At 40.1% G+C, this 17,548-nt stretch overlaps 1 protein-coding gene across 3 annotated transcripts in view; it reads left to right on the forward strand.

Moving 5' to 3' along the window:
- LOC131697725 (semaphorin-3F-like) overlaps positions 1–17,548 on the forward strand; it is a 76,708-nt gene that overhangs the window by 40,068 nt on the left and 19,092 nt on the right. For 2 of the 3 annotated variants that reach the window (XM_058988742.1, XM_058988743.1), the window contains 5 exons: positions 10,029–10,189; positions 10,467–10,529; positions 12,450–12,569; positions 13,974–14,063; positions 16,018–16,111. In XM_058988742.1, the coding sequence (XP_058844725.1) occupies positions 10,029–10,189; positions 10,467–10,529; positions 12,450–12,569; positions 13,974–14,063; positions 16,018–16,111 (528 nt within the window). The remainder of the gene's footprint in view (positions 1–10,028; positions 10,190–10,466; positions 10,530–12,449; positions 12,570–13,973; positions 14,064–16,017; positions 16,112–17,548) is intronic. The other variant, XM_058988745.1, reaches the window with a different exon arrangement.

Genomic DNA, 17,548 nt, shown 5'->3' on the forward strand with positions numbered 1-17,548 from the left:
TATTTTCAGGTCCATTATCATCCAGTAATGGATCTGGACTTGGTCATTTAATCAGTGTAGTCAAATCTAATCTGAAATCTACGTCAAATCTAATTTGAAGCCTTAAATTGTCATTTTTAATGTGAGTCCCATTAGTTTGATATTGTGAATACACTGTGTACACCTAGTCAGTTAATGTGGCTAATTGGGTTTTAGCTGCTTCTGCTTATTACAGTATTATATAGTCTATATTACTAGCCACTTACCAGTATTTGTCATTCTAATCAATAACTGTACATTCTACCTCTCATGCAACAAGAAGAGAGTGCAGGAAGGTTTAAACATTTGCTTCTTTCTTCTTAGACAAACCCCATACTGTGACAATATGAATTTGACATCAAACAGATCTGGGACATATTTTTTTCTCAGAATTTGTATTTTATTTTTTAGGTGGTCTTCTGTTTGGTCTGGGTGTTTCTGATGGAGGAAAAATCCCAAACGTTTTTCTGCAAAGTTTTGTCTTGTATGTATATACTTTCCTGCTATAGAAGAGACTTGTATCTTCAGCAGAAAAGGACCATAAAGACTCAGTTTTTTAGTTAGTTGAAAATAGTAGCCAGATTCCTAATACTTGTCAGAGTTTTCAAACCTGTATCAGACTGTCTCCAGGAACTTGGCAGAATTTATCCCTGGGCAATTACACACTTGTCTGCTTGTTAGTCTTATCTCTGTCTTTGGCTGTGTACCCTCGAGATGAGTCATGTTATCTTTTAACCACAGGAAATCCAGTTTATTAACTCCAACTTAGATATTTACTGCACAAACAAACAACGATCAAGGACCTTTGCATTTGAGGGTTATGGAATCGACCACTGACTACATTGGACTGTAAGCAAGATACAAAAGTAGGCAAAAGCTACTTGGTTACAATGCAATTCAGAATTAGCCACCTAGCCCCATACTTCTGCACAGGAACATGTGAGTGCATGGTATACAGCAGTATAAACCCATTTGAACTCAGATGAAATTAACATGCATATCTTTATGTGCTGGACTGAATTAATTTTCTCAGTTTTAAAAAGTTGCAGCTGATGACAGAATGTAATTGGTCATTTTCAGAGCAGTCGCTACATTTTTTTTTCTAGACGGTTCCCACTTTTTAACCAAGGAAGGAAGCTCTGTCCTCCTAAAGACTTCTTGGTTTTGGCAGGCAGGGACTCTACTTTTAATAAGTTATAGCCCCCACACTGGGTAGGCCAGCTGACGGTGCTACCCCAGGAGGTAGCCTGGTACCCAGATACCCTGATAGGTAGTAGTGGCTGTGGGGGGTCTGGAGCTGCACCAGCCCCATCTCTATCATCAGGGTGTGCTCAGTAGCCTGTGAGTTTAGTGTCTGTATACTTTCAGTAAAAAAATGGGAGAAAATCCAAAACAAAGAATTCCATTGGTTAAATCTTGTGTCTGAAGAGTTAAGCAACCGACTTGCTTGTTACTAAATGCATAGACTAAATCTATCTGATAAAGCTTTCTTTTTTTTTATCAGAGTAAACTCTTGCTGCCAACTCGCACCTGAAGGTTACATCCAATTGCAGTGTCGAAATTGCGAAATTGTAAAGCTGCACGGTCCTGTGAAAACCTTAGGCCGAGCTCCTGCAGATTGGCAGATTGTTGAAATGCTAAGTGCCTGGCGTGAGAAGTCATGTTCTCTGGATTTGCTTGTCTTGAAAAAGAAGATAGAAACCAACCAAAGAATATGTCTTTTTTTTTATTTGATTTTTAATTTAAAACTATTTTATTCGTACATTATAGCCTAACTGTAATCATGCATTTTTCAGTTTCCCAAGATTTTACCCAAATTATACAATGGGGGTAAGGGGTAGACAGAAAAAGTAAAAATTCTGGCTTTTCGTTAAGTAAAATTTTGCAGGTATACTAAACTAAAAACAGTACGTAGTCTTAACGCAAATTTTGTAACAGATTGGCCATAATTTACAGTAGAATGAAGTATAGGTTCAGCAGAAACATCTTAAACACATGGCCACTATTTATGAAAGCTGCTTTCTCCAGGGTGCACTTTATACCATTTTTTATGGTAAGAAAATAAACCAGTGGGAAAAAGGCTTGGATGTACATTGGAGCCCTTAATTTATCACATGAGTTGTTGCACATTGGTTTTGTAATATTGCTCGTTTTATCTTCATGGTGCACATTAATTGCACATTGAAAAGCGTGGATAAATAAAATGAAAATAAAAAAACCACAGCAATTTCTGCTTTAAGCTGAGAATAAATATGTTGGTTAAAGCATAGAATGAAGTAATAAATAACATGATCAAGGGCAGCCCCCCACCACCGCACCATTTGATGTCCCAAATCAAGGAGTTGGTATCTCGTTCACTGGCCCTGGCCTTCAACTCGACCTGTAGTGTCTCGGGTGATGTGGGGACATCAAAGTTGGAGGCTGAGCGGCTGTGTTCCACAGGAGGACCTGCTGATTTACACAGCACCCTTGAGAGGAATAGGGAGCTGACCCTGTATTGAGGCGATAGGATATCCATCTGTTTTCTCTCCAGGCCTTGGCTAAGGAGATCATTATTGAATCTTCATAGCCAGAGCACTCGGAGTGGAATGGTGTCTCACTCAAATAAAGTGTGTTTGTTTGTCCAAAGAAGAACAGCATAGGTCGTGTTTTGTATGTAATAGTTATATGTTCTGCACTAGGTATGCATTCCTACAGATTGATATTTTGACTTCGTCATCCGTTCATTGTTTTGTATTTTGGCACTGATAACTATCTATGGTCTTCATACCTATTTTAAACAAGTTCATCTTGTCAAATAACATATTTCTTCCATGTCTAATAAAGTATGCTGAAACAAAGCCTTTGAAATTTTGTGGGGAAACTCCTGCTTCTCTGGGAGTCTTGTCTTTCTCTAACAAAACAGCTGTGAGATGGGGTGGCAGAAATTATTTGAGTGTGTTTTTGAGTATTGCGTTGCCATTGGCAGAGACTCAAAAACAAAATAGCAGCTCCCACCCCACCCTGAGTCTTGCATTCACTGAGCTTCAGTTGAATAGCATGCAAAAACATGTCCTGGAGTTGGCAGCAAAGCTGCTTCTAAATTACCTCTTTTTTAGCGAGAGACAAATATGCTGTAATGTACAACAAAATGTTTAAGCCAAGATTTGTTTTTAAGCAGGTGTGTATGCAGCCTTACATTATTATATTAATATGTTTACATTAGGGATTTGCCAGAAAAGTTCATGTTGGCTTGTTAAGTAACTGCTCTATTTTGAGGTAACCCCCACTTTAATAAGAATGTAATTCCAAGAAAAGAAAGCCATCACTTTGCTGCTAACCTGGAGGTGATGCCTCAGTATGGTCTCAGCAAAGGGCAAACTGGCTTGCATTAGGTTTGAGTTAGGTCAGTCTAGAAAAGTGAAATGGAGTCGGCTGTTAGCATGACATTACTCCAAGCAGAGCTGAAGAATACTGCACAGCTCACTCATTTGAATGCAAGGTGTGAATTACCTGGATTCCAGCAGCAGATGCTGCACTATTCACAAGAACTGCAGGGAGCATCTGATGAGAATGCTATGCAATCTATAGTTTCTGCCAAGAGGGAGTTACTTTAAGCTGGTGGACAAATTATTGCATGATTTGCCATCACAGCAGGGAATGCATTCTCTGGGATATCAGAGCAAACTGGTGCACTATATTGTTGAACTGCAGGGAGGACGATTGCCCAGATAAGCAGTGAGCAGAATTTGCTGTAAATGGAAATTAACAACATATTGCTGGGATATAGTCCTACATTTTCTACATTCTTACTAAGAAAATTGGAAAGCTGCTCACCCACAGTTTTAGGCTGTTTTTATTTATATTTCTGTTTTTATTATCGAGTGTGCAATAAAAACAGCAGCATGTTTGACAACACAGAGAAAAGCAACAGAAGATTAGAATGTAGCACCATTCATGATTACTGTATGTGGTTGATCACGATAACGTATGTGCAGATTGACCTGAAGGTGTTTTTGAACTTTGTTTCGGCACATCCACCTGTCGCATTCCAAATGCACCCCCTTTGGGGAAATGTGAAAATCAGTCTTGCTTTAATACTCTCACTACATTATGTAGATAGAGCCATATGCAACAGTGTTATTAACGCTGAACACATGTTGATCGCACCCGTATCTCATTGCCTTGACCCTGAACCTGCACCTGTGTTTCCTGTAGTTAGCCACTGCACAGCTCTGTTACTCAACAGATTGCATGGCTATCAGGTAATGTGTCTAATTTACACCATGACAAGTTACACAGATTTAACCCAGGGCTACATCTCTATGTCTTTATTACTGTAATAGGGTGCTGTGTGGGCAAAGAGATCCAGAGGACCTCCATGTTCTGTGGAAATGTGCCTTTCCTGATGGAGGAACTTGGGGGGGCTAATAGGATCTACTTACCATAACAGATTCACATAAGGATCTTGGAGCAAAAGTGAAAATGTCCCTTGACACTTTTTAGTATTGTGTTGTTCATTTTCAAATGGCCAGCTTGGCAGTTTCCACTGATAACATAACCCTTTTTGTGTCTGACTGAGCTGCAGTTCACATTGGAAATGATAAGAACGACTCAATCACAGCAAAGAGGCTTTGGCAGTTTTTCAGAGCTGGTCAGCTGGCACAGATCATCTGCAGTGTTTGTTACCTACTATTTTATTTAAAAGCTGTTGATGAGGTGCAAGAGTTTAATCCACACTTGACGCCTTTGCAATGGCACAAAGTGTTGATTTGAGATGGGTGGGCTCTGTGACACGGAGAGGATTTGTAGCAGTGTGGGTGGGGGGCAGTGTGCTGGTCTTTGCGAGGATTAAAGTATCTGGTGGATGACTTATTTTCCTAGCCATGTCAGTGCCCGCACCTGTGCCCAGGGATCTGAGGGTGGCAGCAGCCCAGGGACAGCAGGCAGAGGAAAGCAAAGCCTCAGTTCTGCCAGTGGAGAGAGGAGTCATTATCCTTTGGGCATTTTTTAATACCCATACCTAACACCCATCCAACTCTCATACTGCCAAACAGTGACCCCTGCTGGGCATGGCAAGGCTAGAACAGCTGCAGTTTCCATTCAGCTGCTAATGCCCTTCAAATCTGAGTGTCAGCTGCATGGATTCAGTTGGGGAGTGTGGGATATCTCAAGCTCTGTGAATTGTTTTAGATGTTGTAAGCCAACAGTGCATAAGGAACCCTGCCATTGAAGTATTCTTGTGTTTGTTTTAACGCTTGGATTAATGAATAAATGTTGAATGTTTAGTCTCAATTGTGTAATCCTGGTTAACACATTTCATAAATAAATACATGTGAATTGTTAGCGGCCCAGGCACGTCCCTTTGGACATTCTTGAAAAATATTTTTCATCTCAAGGGTCTGTCCAGGATAAACAAATAACACAATAATGATTAAATGAGGCTTTCTAACAGGATAGGTAGGGCTGCAGAAATGTATCATTTTGTGTGTCATTCGCTGCAGTTGATTTGGTTTAAACCTCAGTAAACCAGAAGCCCCGTCCAATTTAATACTAACTAACAGCATTCCCTATCTTTCAAGAACTGAGAATCATTTAGATTAGGCTTAGCTCAATATTCAACCCACTTAGCCTAAAATTGTGCGCTCAATCACTCCAATATATGTCTAGTTGAAATGTTTAGCGTTTTAGTCTTCAACATTAAAGACAACTACAAAACCACTATTTTCTGCTTAAGTAATAGAACCATTACCAATCCTATGGTGTGCCACAGTAAAAAGAGACCAATATAATAAACACAGTAAAAGCAAGGTAAAGTATGGTAAACGTATATTCTAAACATGGGAAAAGCTTGTGGTACCACAGACTGGGCTGGGATTGCAGTGCTGTAGTGCCCAACAGACTTCAGCAAGGTCAGAGAAGGGGACTGGGTTGCTGTGTCCCAGACAGCAGGCCCAATTGTCTGGGTTCATTAGACTGGAAAGAGAACAGGGCTGCCGTCAGACAGCCTGCTGGGACTAGACCTTCAGCTGGTATTACCTCCCCATCCTGCGCTGCTGCCCACTTGAGAGCCCCTCAAGGTCAGGTTACTCCGTGCAAATTTCAGAGAGTTTCATTTCCCTCTTAATGAAGACCTCTTCCCATGTGTTGTGTTTAAAATAAAAAAAAAAAAAAAAGGTGCTGTTCATTTGCTGGGGGCTTATAAAGGTTAAGAACCCCACAATTGGAGAAGCTTCCACAGGGGATGTATTAAGGTAACTTTCAAGAATTCTAAACAGGCTACTATTGAAATCTGGATAATCCTTTTAAAATAAAGGGTTCTAATCCTGTTGCCCAACTTGAAGTACATGTTCATATGGTGGTATTTAATGGAGGCTGTCACAGTTTAGAATTGTACATAGGTCAGTGGAACATCTTAGCCAATTAAAGCTTGCTTAAATATTTAAATAACTTAAAGCTTTATGAATAGAACCAACCATTACAAAAGGCCACTGCAGCATGGATGGGAGTGTGTCATATATATTGCACAGTCAATGTCATTTTTATTTATTCATTTAATTATATTATGTATTATGTGTCAATATTTGCACAGCCTGCAACCTACCAAGAAATTGCTCTTGTTTCCACAGGTGGTCCGTTACGGAAGCAGTGTATCAGATTATATAGTTTAAATTACTGGATTAAAACACCAGTTTAACAAGCAAAGTAATTTAAAGCTTTTAGTAAGAAAATATATTACAAGTAGTTACTGGTAATATGCCATGGATCAATTATATAGCCAAGATCCTGGTCAAGCATGGAGATCTTTTCTGGTTGATGCTAGATCTAAAATAGGGCTTCCCCTGGCATTTCACATACTTTTTTTAAAGACAAAATGCTACAGAATCTTGCTTGCACTGTTTGATGTTGGTTGGTCCAAAGGGCAGTAGTATTTAGATCTATCACTGTTCAGATCATTTTAATGGGTTGCATATATTTTCATGTGCCATAGTTCACTGTGACTAGGTATTTAAAGAACACAAGTTTTGGATGCATTCTGTGCCATGAGTTCTATGGGGAGCAGAAAGCTTGATGGCTTTCTTCAACTCTTCAACTCTTCAACTAATGCTGGTACTCCCAGGGTTTTGAGAGGTGGGTCTGTTTTACTTCTCAAACTGTATTGACAGGGCTTTAACAAAGTAAGTGACACCTTTTGTGGTTCACTTAGTTCTTGTACACATTTAAACAATACCAAGCACCAATTGCAATGTCTGCTGTCAGAAAGGAACTTAGAAAGTCAATAGATGCCTGACTGATTAAAGCAGGTGATTTAACTGAGGGGTTGGGTTTGTGGACAGTAGAAAGAAAGCAGTCATTATTTAATATACGGTGCAGTAGGTTGAAAATAATTAATATAAATATTAAGTATTGTTGCTTATATATTGCAGCTGAAAATGTAAAATGACAGAAATTACTAAACTGAAGCTTTATACAGTGCTACCCCATTATAAAGCGACCTGTTATAGTGCGGAATCGGTTATAATACGGTAAGGTTGTGGCTCCCATTTCCCCCATAATGCAATTTGACTCGCAAACGTTGGGTGAACGTTCCAGATAGAGTACGAAGCCTGGCAGACAGCAAAAAACAAAAATCTTTCTCTGTTAAAATGAAACTCGATACAGTGGACAGAGTAAGAAAACGTGAAACTCAAGCAGCCATTTCAAAATATATAAATGTTGCAGAATCTACATTGTGTGGATGGCTAAAAGACGAGGAAAAACGAAGAGGTTTTCTTGATCAGATTGATTCCAAAGAGGGCTGCTCTAGGAAAGAAATGCTCTGTGCTAAAGAGTGAGACAAGCTGCTGTGTGAACGTGCTGCTGTGAGAGTGCAAGACTGTTTGTTGTTTTTGGTGTGGCCTAGGCTAACAGGGTCTGGGAATAATCATCCCAATAAACCGTGGATTCGAGTACCTGTAAATTGTGTGCGTTTCCATTCTTCATTTTCCAGCGCACGCTACAATATTAATTTGGCTTGTAAGCATTGTAAATCATTTCGGGAACAAAAATGCCAATATTGTGTTATAAGGCGAAACACAAATAACGCAGTCTCCTATTTTATGGATTCCGACAACTGCATAATAACGGGGTAGCACTGTACTACTATATGATTTTAAACCTGAGTAATTTGCTAATTTCTATTTTAAGAATTGGTAGGATTGATTACATTGTTAACACATGTTAAACCTTAACCTTATCATTATTACCAGTTATTGCTGGCAGGCAGAGACATTTGCACATAAAAAAAAAAAAAAAAAAACTGTTGTCCCTTTTGGATATTTAGCTTGACGAATTTCTGCGATTAAGACTTTAAAAAAACTCATAACAGTACTGCCAAGTAGATCAGATAAAGTTTGTACCTTATATGGGATTGTTTGTGTCTGACTGCTTTAGCCACAACAAGTCAGTTTTGCCGTTTTACGAAAGCACAAAATACATTCGGTGGACTTTGGTCTCTGTTGCTGTCAATTCTTTACTCAGCACCGTCTCTAAACTCCTCACCCTGTGCTCTTTTTGTTGATACCTAAGACTGGAGTTGAGCTTGGCCCACCCAGCAGATGGTCCCAATGAGCCTTTCTTTAAAGACAAATAGACCCTGATAGGTTATTGACAGCTAGATTGAAAGAAAGCATGGATCCTGCAGCTTTCGCCTGCGTCTGGCCTCTGGAATTCAGTGCCTATATATGTAACCCTTAATGAAAGCCATTCCACAGCAGCTCATCTCCAGCCCTTTGCATTCTATCCTTCTACTTTCCGCAAGACAAATAGTCCCGGGGGGGGCTGGGGGGCGTCTACGGTATGAAGATTGGAGATTGGCCTCAGGTGTCACTCATTCAAGAACAAGAATTCCTCATGGTCTTATTATTGAACATACAATACATGAATGGAAGAGGGTTACCATGGGAACTGCTCCAATACCATTCCGTCATCTATTCTAAAGACAGGTAGGCAGACATTTCATTATTAACTTTATCCTATGTTGTTAAATCAGTTTAGACAATATTTAAACATGAGGACACAGTTATTTACACTACCTTCCAACAAAAAACTGGGGCCGTTAATTGTCTTAGGCATTGATTCTCATTGCACCTTCCCCAGTCACAAAAGCTTGACTATTGTCCAAAAGCAGGCCCCTCTAATCACTGCTATTATTGAACAAAAAAAAGCAAAGTGGTTCAAGTGGGAGCTTGTATTTGCACAGAAGTGCTGGGCAATGTGACAAATTGTAAAACAAATCCTTCCTGTTGTCCAAGGCATTGCTACAGATACCTGTGAAATAAGTTTGGAATCAAATTTAGGAGATTTGCGCTATTTCCAAGTACTATGCATAGTCTTGTTTCCAAAGCCCTAGCCCATGCTGTAGTTTTGTTTTGTAAAGGTCATTGTCCAAAGTATATATTAAATCCTGAGACCTTTTCCCTAATGGCATAATGCTGTGACACTGAGTCATCCAACATCAACAAGATCTATTCAGGCAGTGCTCTAGTTTAGAGAAGTTTGTTTGTATGGCCCTTATTTCTTGGAAACCAGTTGAAGAGTGTTTATAATCTAACTAAGAGCCAAACAAGGGTGTATTATTCAGTTAAGAACAAGTGCTTAAGTTCACCTTTCTGTTTTTGAGTAATCACTCGTGTGTGTGTGTGTGTGTGTGTGTGTGTCTGTGTACACTGGCATTTTGTTCGTTACCTGCTTTACCAATCAGTTGTGTTTGTGTTAAAGGAGTGGTCTTTGTAACACGATGGCTTTGTCAATTGACAGACACTGTACTAGAAAATAAAACTCAAGCAACCCCTAGCAACGTCTTTGTCTAAGGAGTTCGCATCAATGTGACATGTTGTGCTCAATTCTTTGTTCTGGGGGATTGTGTTACTGTGAATAACAGTAGTGGATTGTTCAAAGTATTTTGGTGCTGATTATTAAGTTGCAGGCCAGGAGCACAGAATGGATTGCTCATTAAATTCACAATCTTTTTGTATGTTTGTTAATAACAGAACTGAAGACCACTGGCACATCCCACCACTTCTCATCCCTGTTGAACACGACAGACTACCGGATCCTGCGGATGGATGAAGATCATGATCGGATGTACGTCGGGAGCAAAGATTACATCCTGTCTTTGGACCTTCATGATATCAACAAGGAGCCACTTATAGTAAGAGGACCCTCGTTTTACCTTGTTTCTAGAGAGGTAATTGTGCCAGCATTTGCAATAGGTTATTATGCAATGTGTGCGGCAAACATACAAATGATCTGTAAATGAACTGTTTGTATGCATAGGGTCCTAGTACTGGCAGAAAAGCGTAAAAAAAAAAAAAAACACTGTAATACTGCATTTGTACCTGATGTAACAGATTGATATGATGATACTGATTTTTTTTATTTTATTGACTCGTTTGTTCATCCCTTTATTCAATTATCGTCCTTTTCAGATCCACTGGCCAGTTTCCGAGCAAAGAAGGGACGAGTGTGTTTTATCTGGCAAAGACACAAATGTAAGTGTTTCTTATAGACCGTGTTGTGTGGTATGTGAGTCTGTATATTAAAATACATATCCACCCTCTCTATATACCATGGTTATGTAATAATAATTGTGTGTTTTACATAGATACATGCAAAAATATATAAATATGAAAGGGTGGTGTATTAATAGTTTTGCTTTACTAAATCACGACCTGAATCATTTTGTTTTTTATAACTATGGTTGAAGTTCCATAGTGCATATACTGTATGTATATCTACTTGCACTGTAAAGTGTAATATGTAGAGTATAATCTATGTGTGCCCTATACAAGGCCTGAAGTGTGGGCCTGCAGTTTTTTTCATTACAAGGGACAGTACTGTCCACCCCTCCCAGCCCTTTGCTCTTACTGCCCGGAAGGTGCTCCACGTTATTAGATTGAAAAATAAACAGCAAAATGGAGCATGGGGAGCAATTGCAAAAACAAACACTGGAGCGGAGAATGCTTTAACCAAACAGCCGCTGTTGAAATGGCCTCCGAGCTCAGGGGAGCATGTGCTTCATTTCACAGCAGTGCTCGCAGGCCCGGTCTCCCTCTTTTTTATTTATTTTCCAAACGGGAGCAGATGGATTTTTTTTAAATGTCACATAAAACTGTCCCGAGGTCCTCTGGAGACCCCTGGGTTGAACTCATTTCCGCACTCCAGTGTCTCGGGCTTACGGCTCTAATGCAGCCCATGCTACAAAGCAGCTCCGCTTGTCACTTAACCTTCATTTTACAATCTGAAACCCCCTCATTTTTACCTTCACTATCTACCATTGTTCACTTATGGTCAGTTTTGTGTGGTATGTATTGTACCACTGCCATCGATTTTTAAAGGTTTCTGTACACACCACTCTAAGTATAATGCCCTAGACTCTAAACGCTTTTCATGGGGTGATGGCCTAGCTGGCAGACTGCTGTAAAAATGTGCCAAATGCCCTAATAGCTTTTTATGTCATGGTGCTAAAGCATTCTCTTATATAAGTTGTAGAGCTCAAAATATCTGTATTTCACATAAGTGATCTTAGGATATTTCTGAAAGTGATCAGCATCCCAAGACTAGAATGTAGGTTTTTTAATCAATTTATGATCCACACTGCTTAATGAGAGAGTGAAATCTGATGCTTTGAAGGCAAAACTGGTATGTGTTAGTTTGGAAATGATGAAAGGGGCTGTGATGTCAGACCAGACAAAATGCATGGCAAAAGAAAAGCAGGAGCATAAGGAGAAGTGTGTGAGATTCAAGGGAGTATTTTAAAAACACAGTGGAATATAATAAAAAGAACAATATTACCTTAGATTAATGGTCTCTCTATTGGGATGCCTTTTCTAATTCTTGGGGTTTTACATAGTTCTTTTTTTCCTGGCGTACCCATTTCATGAGTGACCTGAATAAAGAGGAGGCAGACGTGGGGGTTGCAATTTGTGCAGGCAGCAGTGTGTTTGGTTAAGGAGAGATTTTGATGTACAACAGATCATTGAATGGTTTCGGTAGCCAAAGACATGTTCCGGAGTCGGAGTCCCCCACTTCAACAAAAAACAAACAAAAAAACAAAACAATCAGGAGGTCACTCAATGCAGGAATCAGAAACATGACCCCGTTGACTTTAAGGGTGAAGAGGAACAAGCAGAACCATTGGGACACTGACCCTTGACCTCGCCTGGTCTGGCAGTATGATTGGCAGAGCAAGAACAGCTTGGCAGCCGAGAGGAGATAGACCCCCAGAGCTTGTCAGTCAGCTGGAATACAGCAAAGGGAAATACAAAACAAAATATTGTAACCATTTCAAAGGCTGCTTAGGGACATCACCCCTAGAATAACTAAGGTGGTCAGGGTCAAAGTGTAACGAGGAATAGTCCTGATCGAAAATAAATCCCTAGCTAATCTCCCTCTTTATTTTTGGTTTCCAGGGGGAGTGTGGGAACTTTATCCGCCTGATTGAGCCATGGAACCGAACCCACTTATACGTCTGTGGAACCGGGGCCTACAATCCCATATGCACCTACATCAACAGAGGACGTAAGCCTCTGGTATGGATTTGTATGTTTTTAACACAACAGAACAGTCTTTTTGCTAAAGCACTCAGTTTAAGATACCAGCTCAGCCAGTTGATAACGTTGATTCTCACTTGGAGTGAGACTCGCAGCCTTCTATGTGAGAATCCGGCCGAAAGAAAAGCAGGAGAACTTGGTCAGGTTGAGGAATGATTTCTTCATGTGACAGGTAGGTTGGTTCAGTTTGACAGATGTCAAAGGAGGGCTCATTATTTCTATTTCTGTATTTTCTCGGAGAGTTTTTATTTCCCAATCCTGCTGGGTCAGTCTGCCTTCCAGTCAGCGCTGCTCATCAGTGAAGCCTCTGAAAGTCCGTCATTAACAAGCTGGCCTCCCTTCTATCACCAGCCTTGTTATTCCTCCCCCACCCCCCTCCAGCCTGTGATCCGAGCAAAGGCAGCTGCTGTCCCCAGCGCACAGTTATTCCTCTGCCTATTTAGTCTCATAAATTAATTTGAAGTTTAGGAGAAAGGTTTAAATTTCCATGTCTGAGCCAATGATTCTGACGAGTTCATGTGTGTAAAAAAAAAAAAAAAGAATATATGTGTGTGTGTATATATATATATATATATATATATATATATATATATATATATATATATATATATATATACACACATACTTTGGCTATACACATACTGGGGCTTTTTAAAAATTAGGAATCTCTCTCCATTCCTTTGCCAAATTGGTGACGTAAGGGCTTGGACTCATTTAGCTTGCAAAGTTTTTAGTTCCTTATACTGTTCCCTCCAGGACCCATTTACCATTACCAAACAAATGACCATATGAAACAGCGTATACACTATGGTCCACCTATTTAGTTGATATTTGAACCCCATGAAACCACACAAAGTGCATTGCACTTGCAGAAAACATATTCGTCAGCCAATCAAGTATTGCTTCATTGAATAAGAAGTTATTCTACAGTATTACAGAACCTATTTTCCTCTACCCAAATGCCAAAAGAAAGCATCAAGTGCCTACTGTCTGGCTGAGCTGTATATGCAGTAACAGTAATGAATATGGGTTGGTGAAATAACAAGAAACGCATGGCCACATTGGCTTCAATTTCTACTGATGAAGGCACCAAATAGTAGAAGAAACCATAATAAGTCTCTTGCTTTCATAGGCACTGCATGCATCGTGATGCTACACTGTACCTGCCCTGTGGAAACAAAGACAGACAAAAAGCTTCAATCCAAACCATTAACTCTGCTGTATCTTTGTGTTAAGATGGAGGGGTTTTAGTCTCCGTCATTGTTGTTGTTTTGTATCTCAGTCACCCCAGTTCATTCTGACAAATCTCCAATGCAAATGAACCAATCCCAAACTGCTTGCAGTTTTGGTTTAATCCCCTGTGTCGTTATCTTCTGTTTTTAGGCCCCCCTGCACCTGCAGATGCCCCAGCCAGGAGGGAGGGCCAGCAGAGCCGCAGACATCACCTCACCCTCAATGCCGAACGATCACAAGGTGGGACACGGCCTAAGGTCATTGGCCCCTCCCATGCATAGGCTGTCCTGCCTCTCCCCAAGCCGCACACCCGTCCCGGCAGGGAGTCAGGGGGCCGTCCCAAACCGAGTCAGACCCAGCACGTCCTTATCGGGGGTGCATGTCTCTGCCCCTTGACCCTTTTTTATTTCTTTTTATTTAAACATTGGCATACAAGTATAGGCCTCTATACAAAAAATGACAGATTATTTCATTTTCATAGGGGTTCCCGGGGGGAAAACCGGCACTACAAGTTACATCATTCATATATCATTCCAACCAATTTAATTAGCTTCAGTTACATGTGTTTTGCCATAACAAGCATGTTTTGTCTTTAAAATCCCCCAGAGATACAGATTCCTGTATGTATAGGATGATTGTTCCAAGCCGTTCTTTGAATGCGGGTACATGGAAACAATGTTGGTCTGAAGTTTCCATGTTTAAAAATGATTCTGTACTTAATGACTCAACTTGTAAACAGCCTTACTGTGAAAAATGTTCCTGTGAAAAAAATTTACACTTTTATTAAAAAAAAAATACAACATTAAATTGATTAAGTAGTTACACCATATTGGTGACCAAGAGGACTGTGCAGGACATTTAATGTTTATTATTTTTAAATGGGGCTAATGGATTTCGTGTTGGGGAAATGCAGCGCATTCCTTAGCCTGGGTGGGATCCAGTCATGACTGAATTTGTAATGAATTTGGTGCCTGACAGCACTGGAGACTGAAGTCCTCTGTTTATCCACAAAGTCTGTGGAGCATGAGTGTCCACAGGCCAAGCGTTGTCACACAAATACAAACCTGTGCCACTGCAACTCTGTGTTAAAGAATGACTTGTTTTATATGGGTGAATGTCTGTACAATCGTTGTACAATGTATACGAATGTCTGTACAATCTTTGGCCTCTTTCAAAGACTTATTTCTATATGGAACACAATGAGACCGAGCAGAACTCATTTCACATAACAAAAAGGGTGTTTAATCGCGTACAAACAAGGACAGGATCGTACCTGCAATAACACTGACAGCTTTTGTTAATACTGACTTTCTAAGCTCAACTGCGCCACCCAGCCCCAGGTCTGCTACAGTAAAACTGCCTCAAGTGCCACTGGGAAAATGGATTATGGATTTATTGAAGTAAAGGTGCGGATATTTTCAGACCCAGGGAACTACTTTTTAATATTGTGTTAAAAGATTCTTTCAGATCTGAGCTGTAAAATGTTCTCCTACCTGTTTCCTTTTTTTAAGCGTGAAGCATGAAGCTCCAGAGTGTGAATGAAGCCTGGAGCTTGGAATAAATCTGGATACACTTGCTAGTCCCTAATTGTTTTTTTAAGTAGTGAAATTATGCACTGTACGATCACATTTACATGGTAGCGTCAAGGTGACATTGATAGATTATGGTTTAGGTTACAGTACCACTTTAATTTAACTTTGTGTTGATGGCTGACGGCACCATGTAAATGCATTGTTTGTCATGGCAAGAAAAACAATTTGGAAAAAGGCCTGGTCTTATTTGATTCGACGTCTTACTGAAATGTTTGTATTTCTTAAGGTCATTCTGGTGATTTGTAATGCATTCTTTCTCAGATGAGAGCTTTTGATATTGCTGGGAAATTCAATACCGAGAATTCAATACTGGGATGGGAGAGCCAGTAAATTTAATACATAGAACTCTGCAATATGTTTAATGCAAAAAGTTGAATGCAAATAACGTTGTTTTCAGATACTTATGGGTTACAGACAGACTGTCCTTTCACAGTAGAAGACAGCTGAGAGCCTAAAGTCTCTCAAGCAGCTATTTTTAAATGGGCCAAAGTCTGTAAAAGGTTATGGAGTGTCTAATGGGCTCATAAAATGAATCAATATTTGTCTACTATGGAGTGCATAATATAGTGTTTATAGATTGTATTCTGTGCCTTCCTTTCCAGGAATACATCTTCCACCTGGAGCCTGGCAAAGTGGATTCTGGGAAAGGCAAATGCTCGTATGACCCCAAACTCAACAGCGTCTCAGCCTTGATAAGTGAGTGTCTCTGCTTCTTCCCTCTAGTACACCTTCTGCACCTACCTTATAGAACAGTTACTCAAGTATTTCATTTATTGGGGCAGTAAAAATGTGTAGGGCATAATGTTGCTAATCTTATTCTTATCTCATTCTTTATGGTTTAATTTTCACCATAATGGCATAATGTAATACTGGTGTAAATAAGAACAGGTTTACCTAGATGTGGTCATTGGGAGGCTATCATACTTCCTTCTGGGAGTTCAGCAAACAGTAAAAAAAAACAAAAAAAAAAAAAAAAAAACTTGTAAATCTATTACAAAAAAACAGTAACTGTATAACCCAAAAGGATCTCAGCTGTGCTGTGAGCAAACAATATTTTCTTTGTTGAGAGCTTTTGGTTTGACCTTGGTAAACTTAAACTGGACATTACCAGATAGTCATGTCCACTTCAGAGGACCTTACTGCTTAAATAAGAAACAAGCAGCCACAGATTACCACGTGTAAATGTCTCTGCACTCTCCACATGTTAGTACTGCTGCAGCCGCCCCAAGCGGAACTAACGATCATGGTTAAAACAAATTTACTGCCCTTCTGCTCTAATCAGCATCAATGACGAGGATTAGGCCCAGAGATATTGAGTGACACAACATCAGTGTGAATCTGAAACAAGGTTCTGTTAAGGATTACACATGTTGCACCACAAATTGTTTCCCCCTCCCTGCTTTCCAAATCAAAGTTCTCATGACTTGCCAGCTGGTATTTGGACAAGCTCGCTCAGTGCTTCAAAATGGCGGGACTATGCCAAGAATTTGAGTTCCTTTTTAAAGATTGCAGTTTTTGGCTCCTTTTAACCCTGGTTTGTCTGCCCCCTTTCCCAGCACGGGACACACAAGCCCCACTACCATGCTGAGACACCTGCTCTACCACAGAGCCAGGGCTACAACTGCTATGCTGTAAGATACCTCGGAACCTGCCATTCCTTCAGAATGGGGCAACTGTCCCACTTTTTCTCCAGAGTAGTTAAATGAAGCATTCACATCACACGTTCAAAACTATTTCCTGACATATTTCAGACCATATGCCTCCCTTGCCCATTGAAATGACTTCTGCCTATTATGGAAGCATCTCTCTTTCTTTCTTTCTTTCTCTCTCTCCTCTCTCTCTCTCTCTCTCTCTCTCTCTCTCTCTCTCTCTCTCTCTCTCTCTCTCTCTCTCTCTCTCTCAAATTCAACTGAAAAGAACTTTGAGACAACGTCCTATAAGAAAGGCCCTGGATAAATTAACATTTGCTGCTGCTGTTATTGTGACAGTAGGAGACAGCAGGTTGGGGCTGCCTAATTTGGATAAGCCATCATAGCACACTGTTCCTTTGCAGTAAATTCAGTAGAAATCTGTAGTTTGTGCTTCTCTAGTATATAACTTTTAGGTCTAGGGGTTGATAAAGAAGAAATATAA

Source organism: Acipenser ruthenus, chromosome 16, assembly GCF_902713425.1.
Source record: "Acipenser ruthenus chromosome 16, fAciRut3.2 maternal haplotype, whole genome shotgun sequence".
Taxonomy (NCBI): Eukaryota; Metazoa; Chordata; class Actinopteri; order Acipenseriformes; family Acipenseridae; genus Acipenser; species Acipenser ruthenus.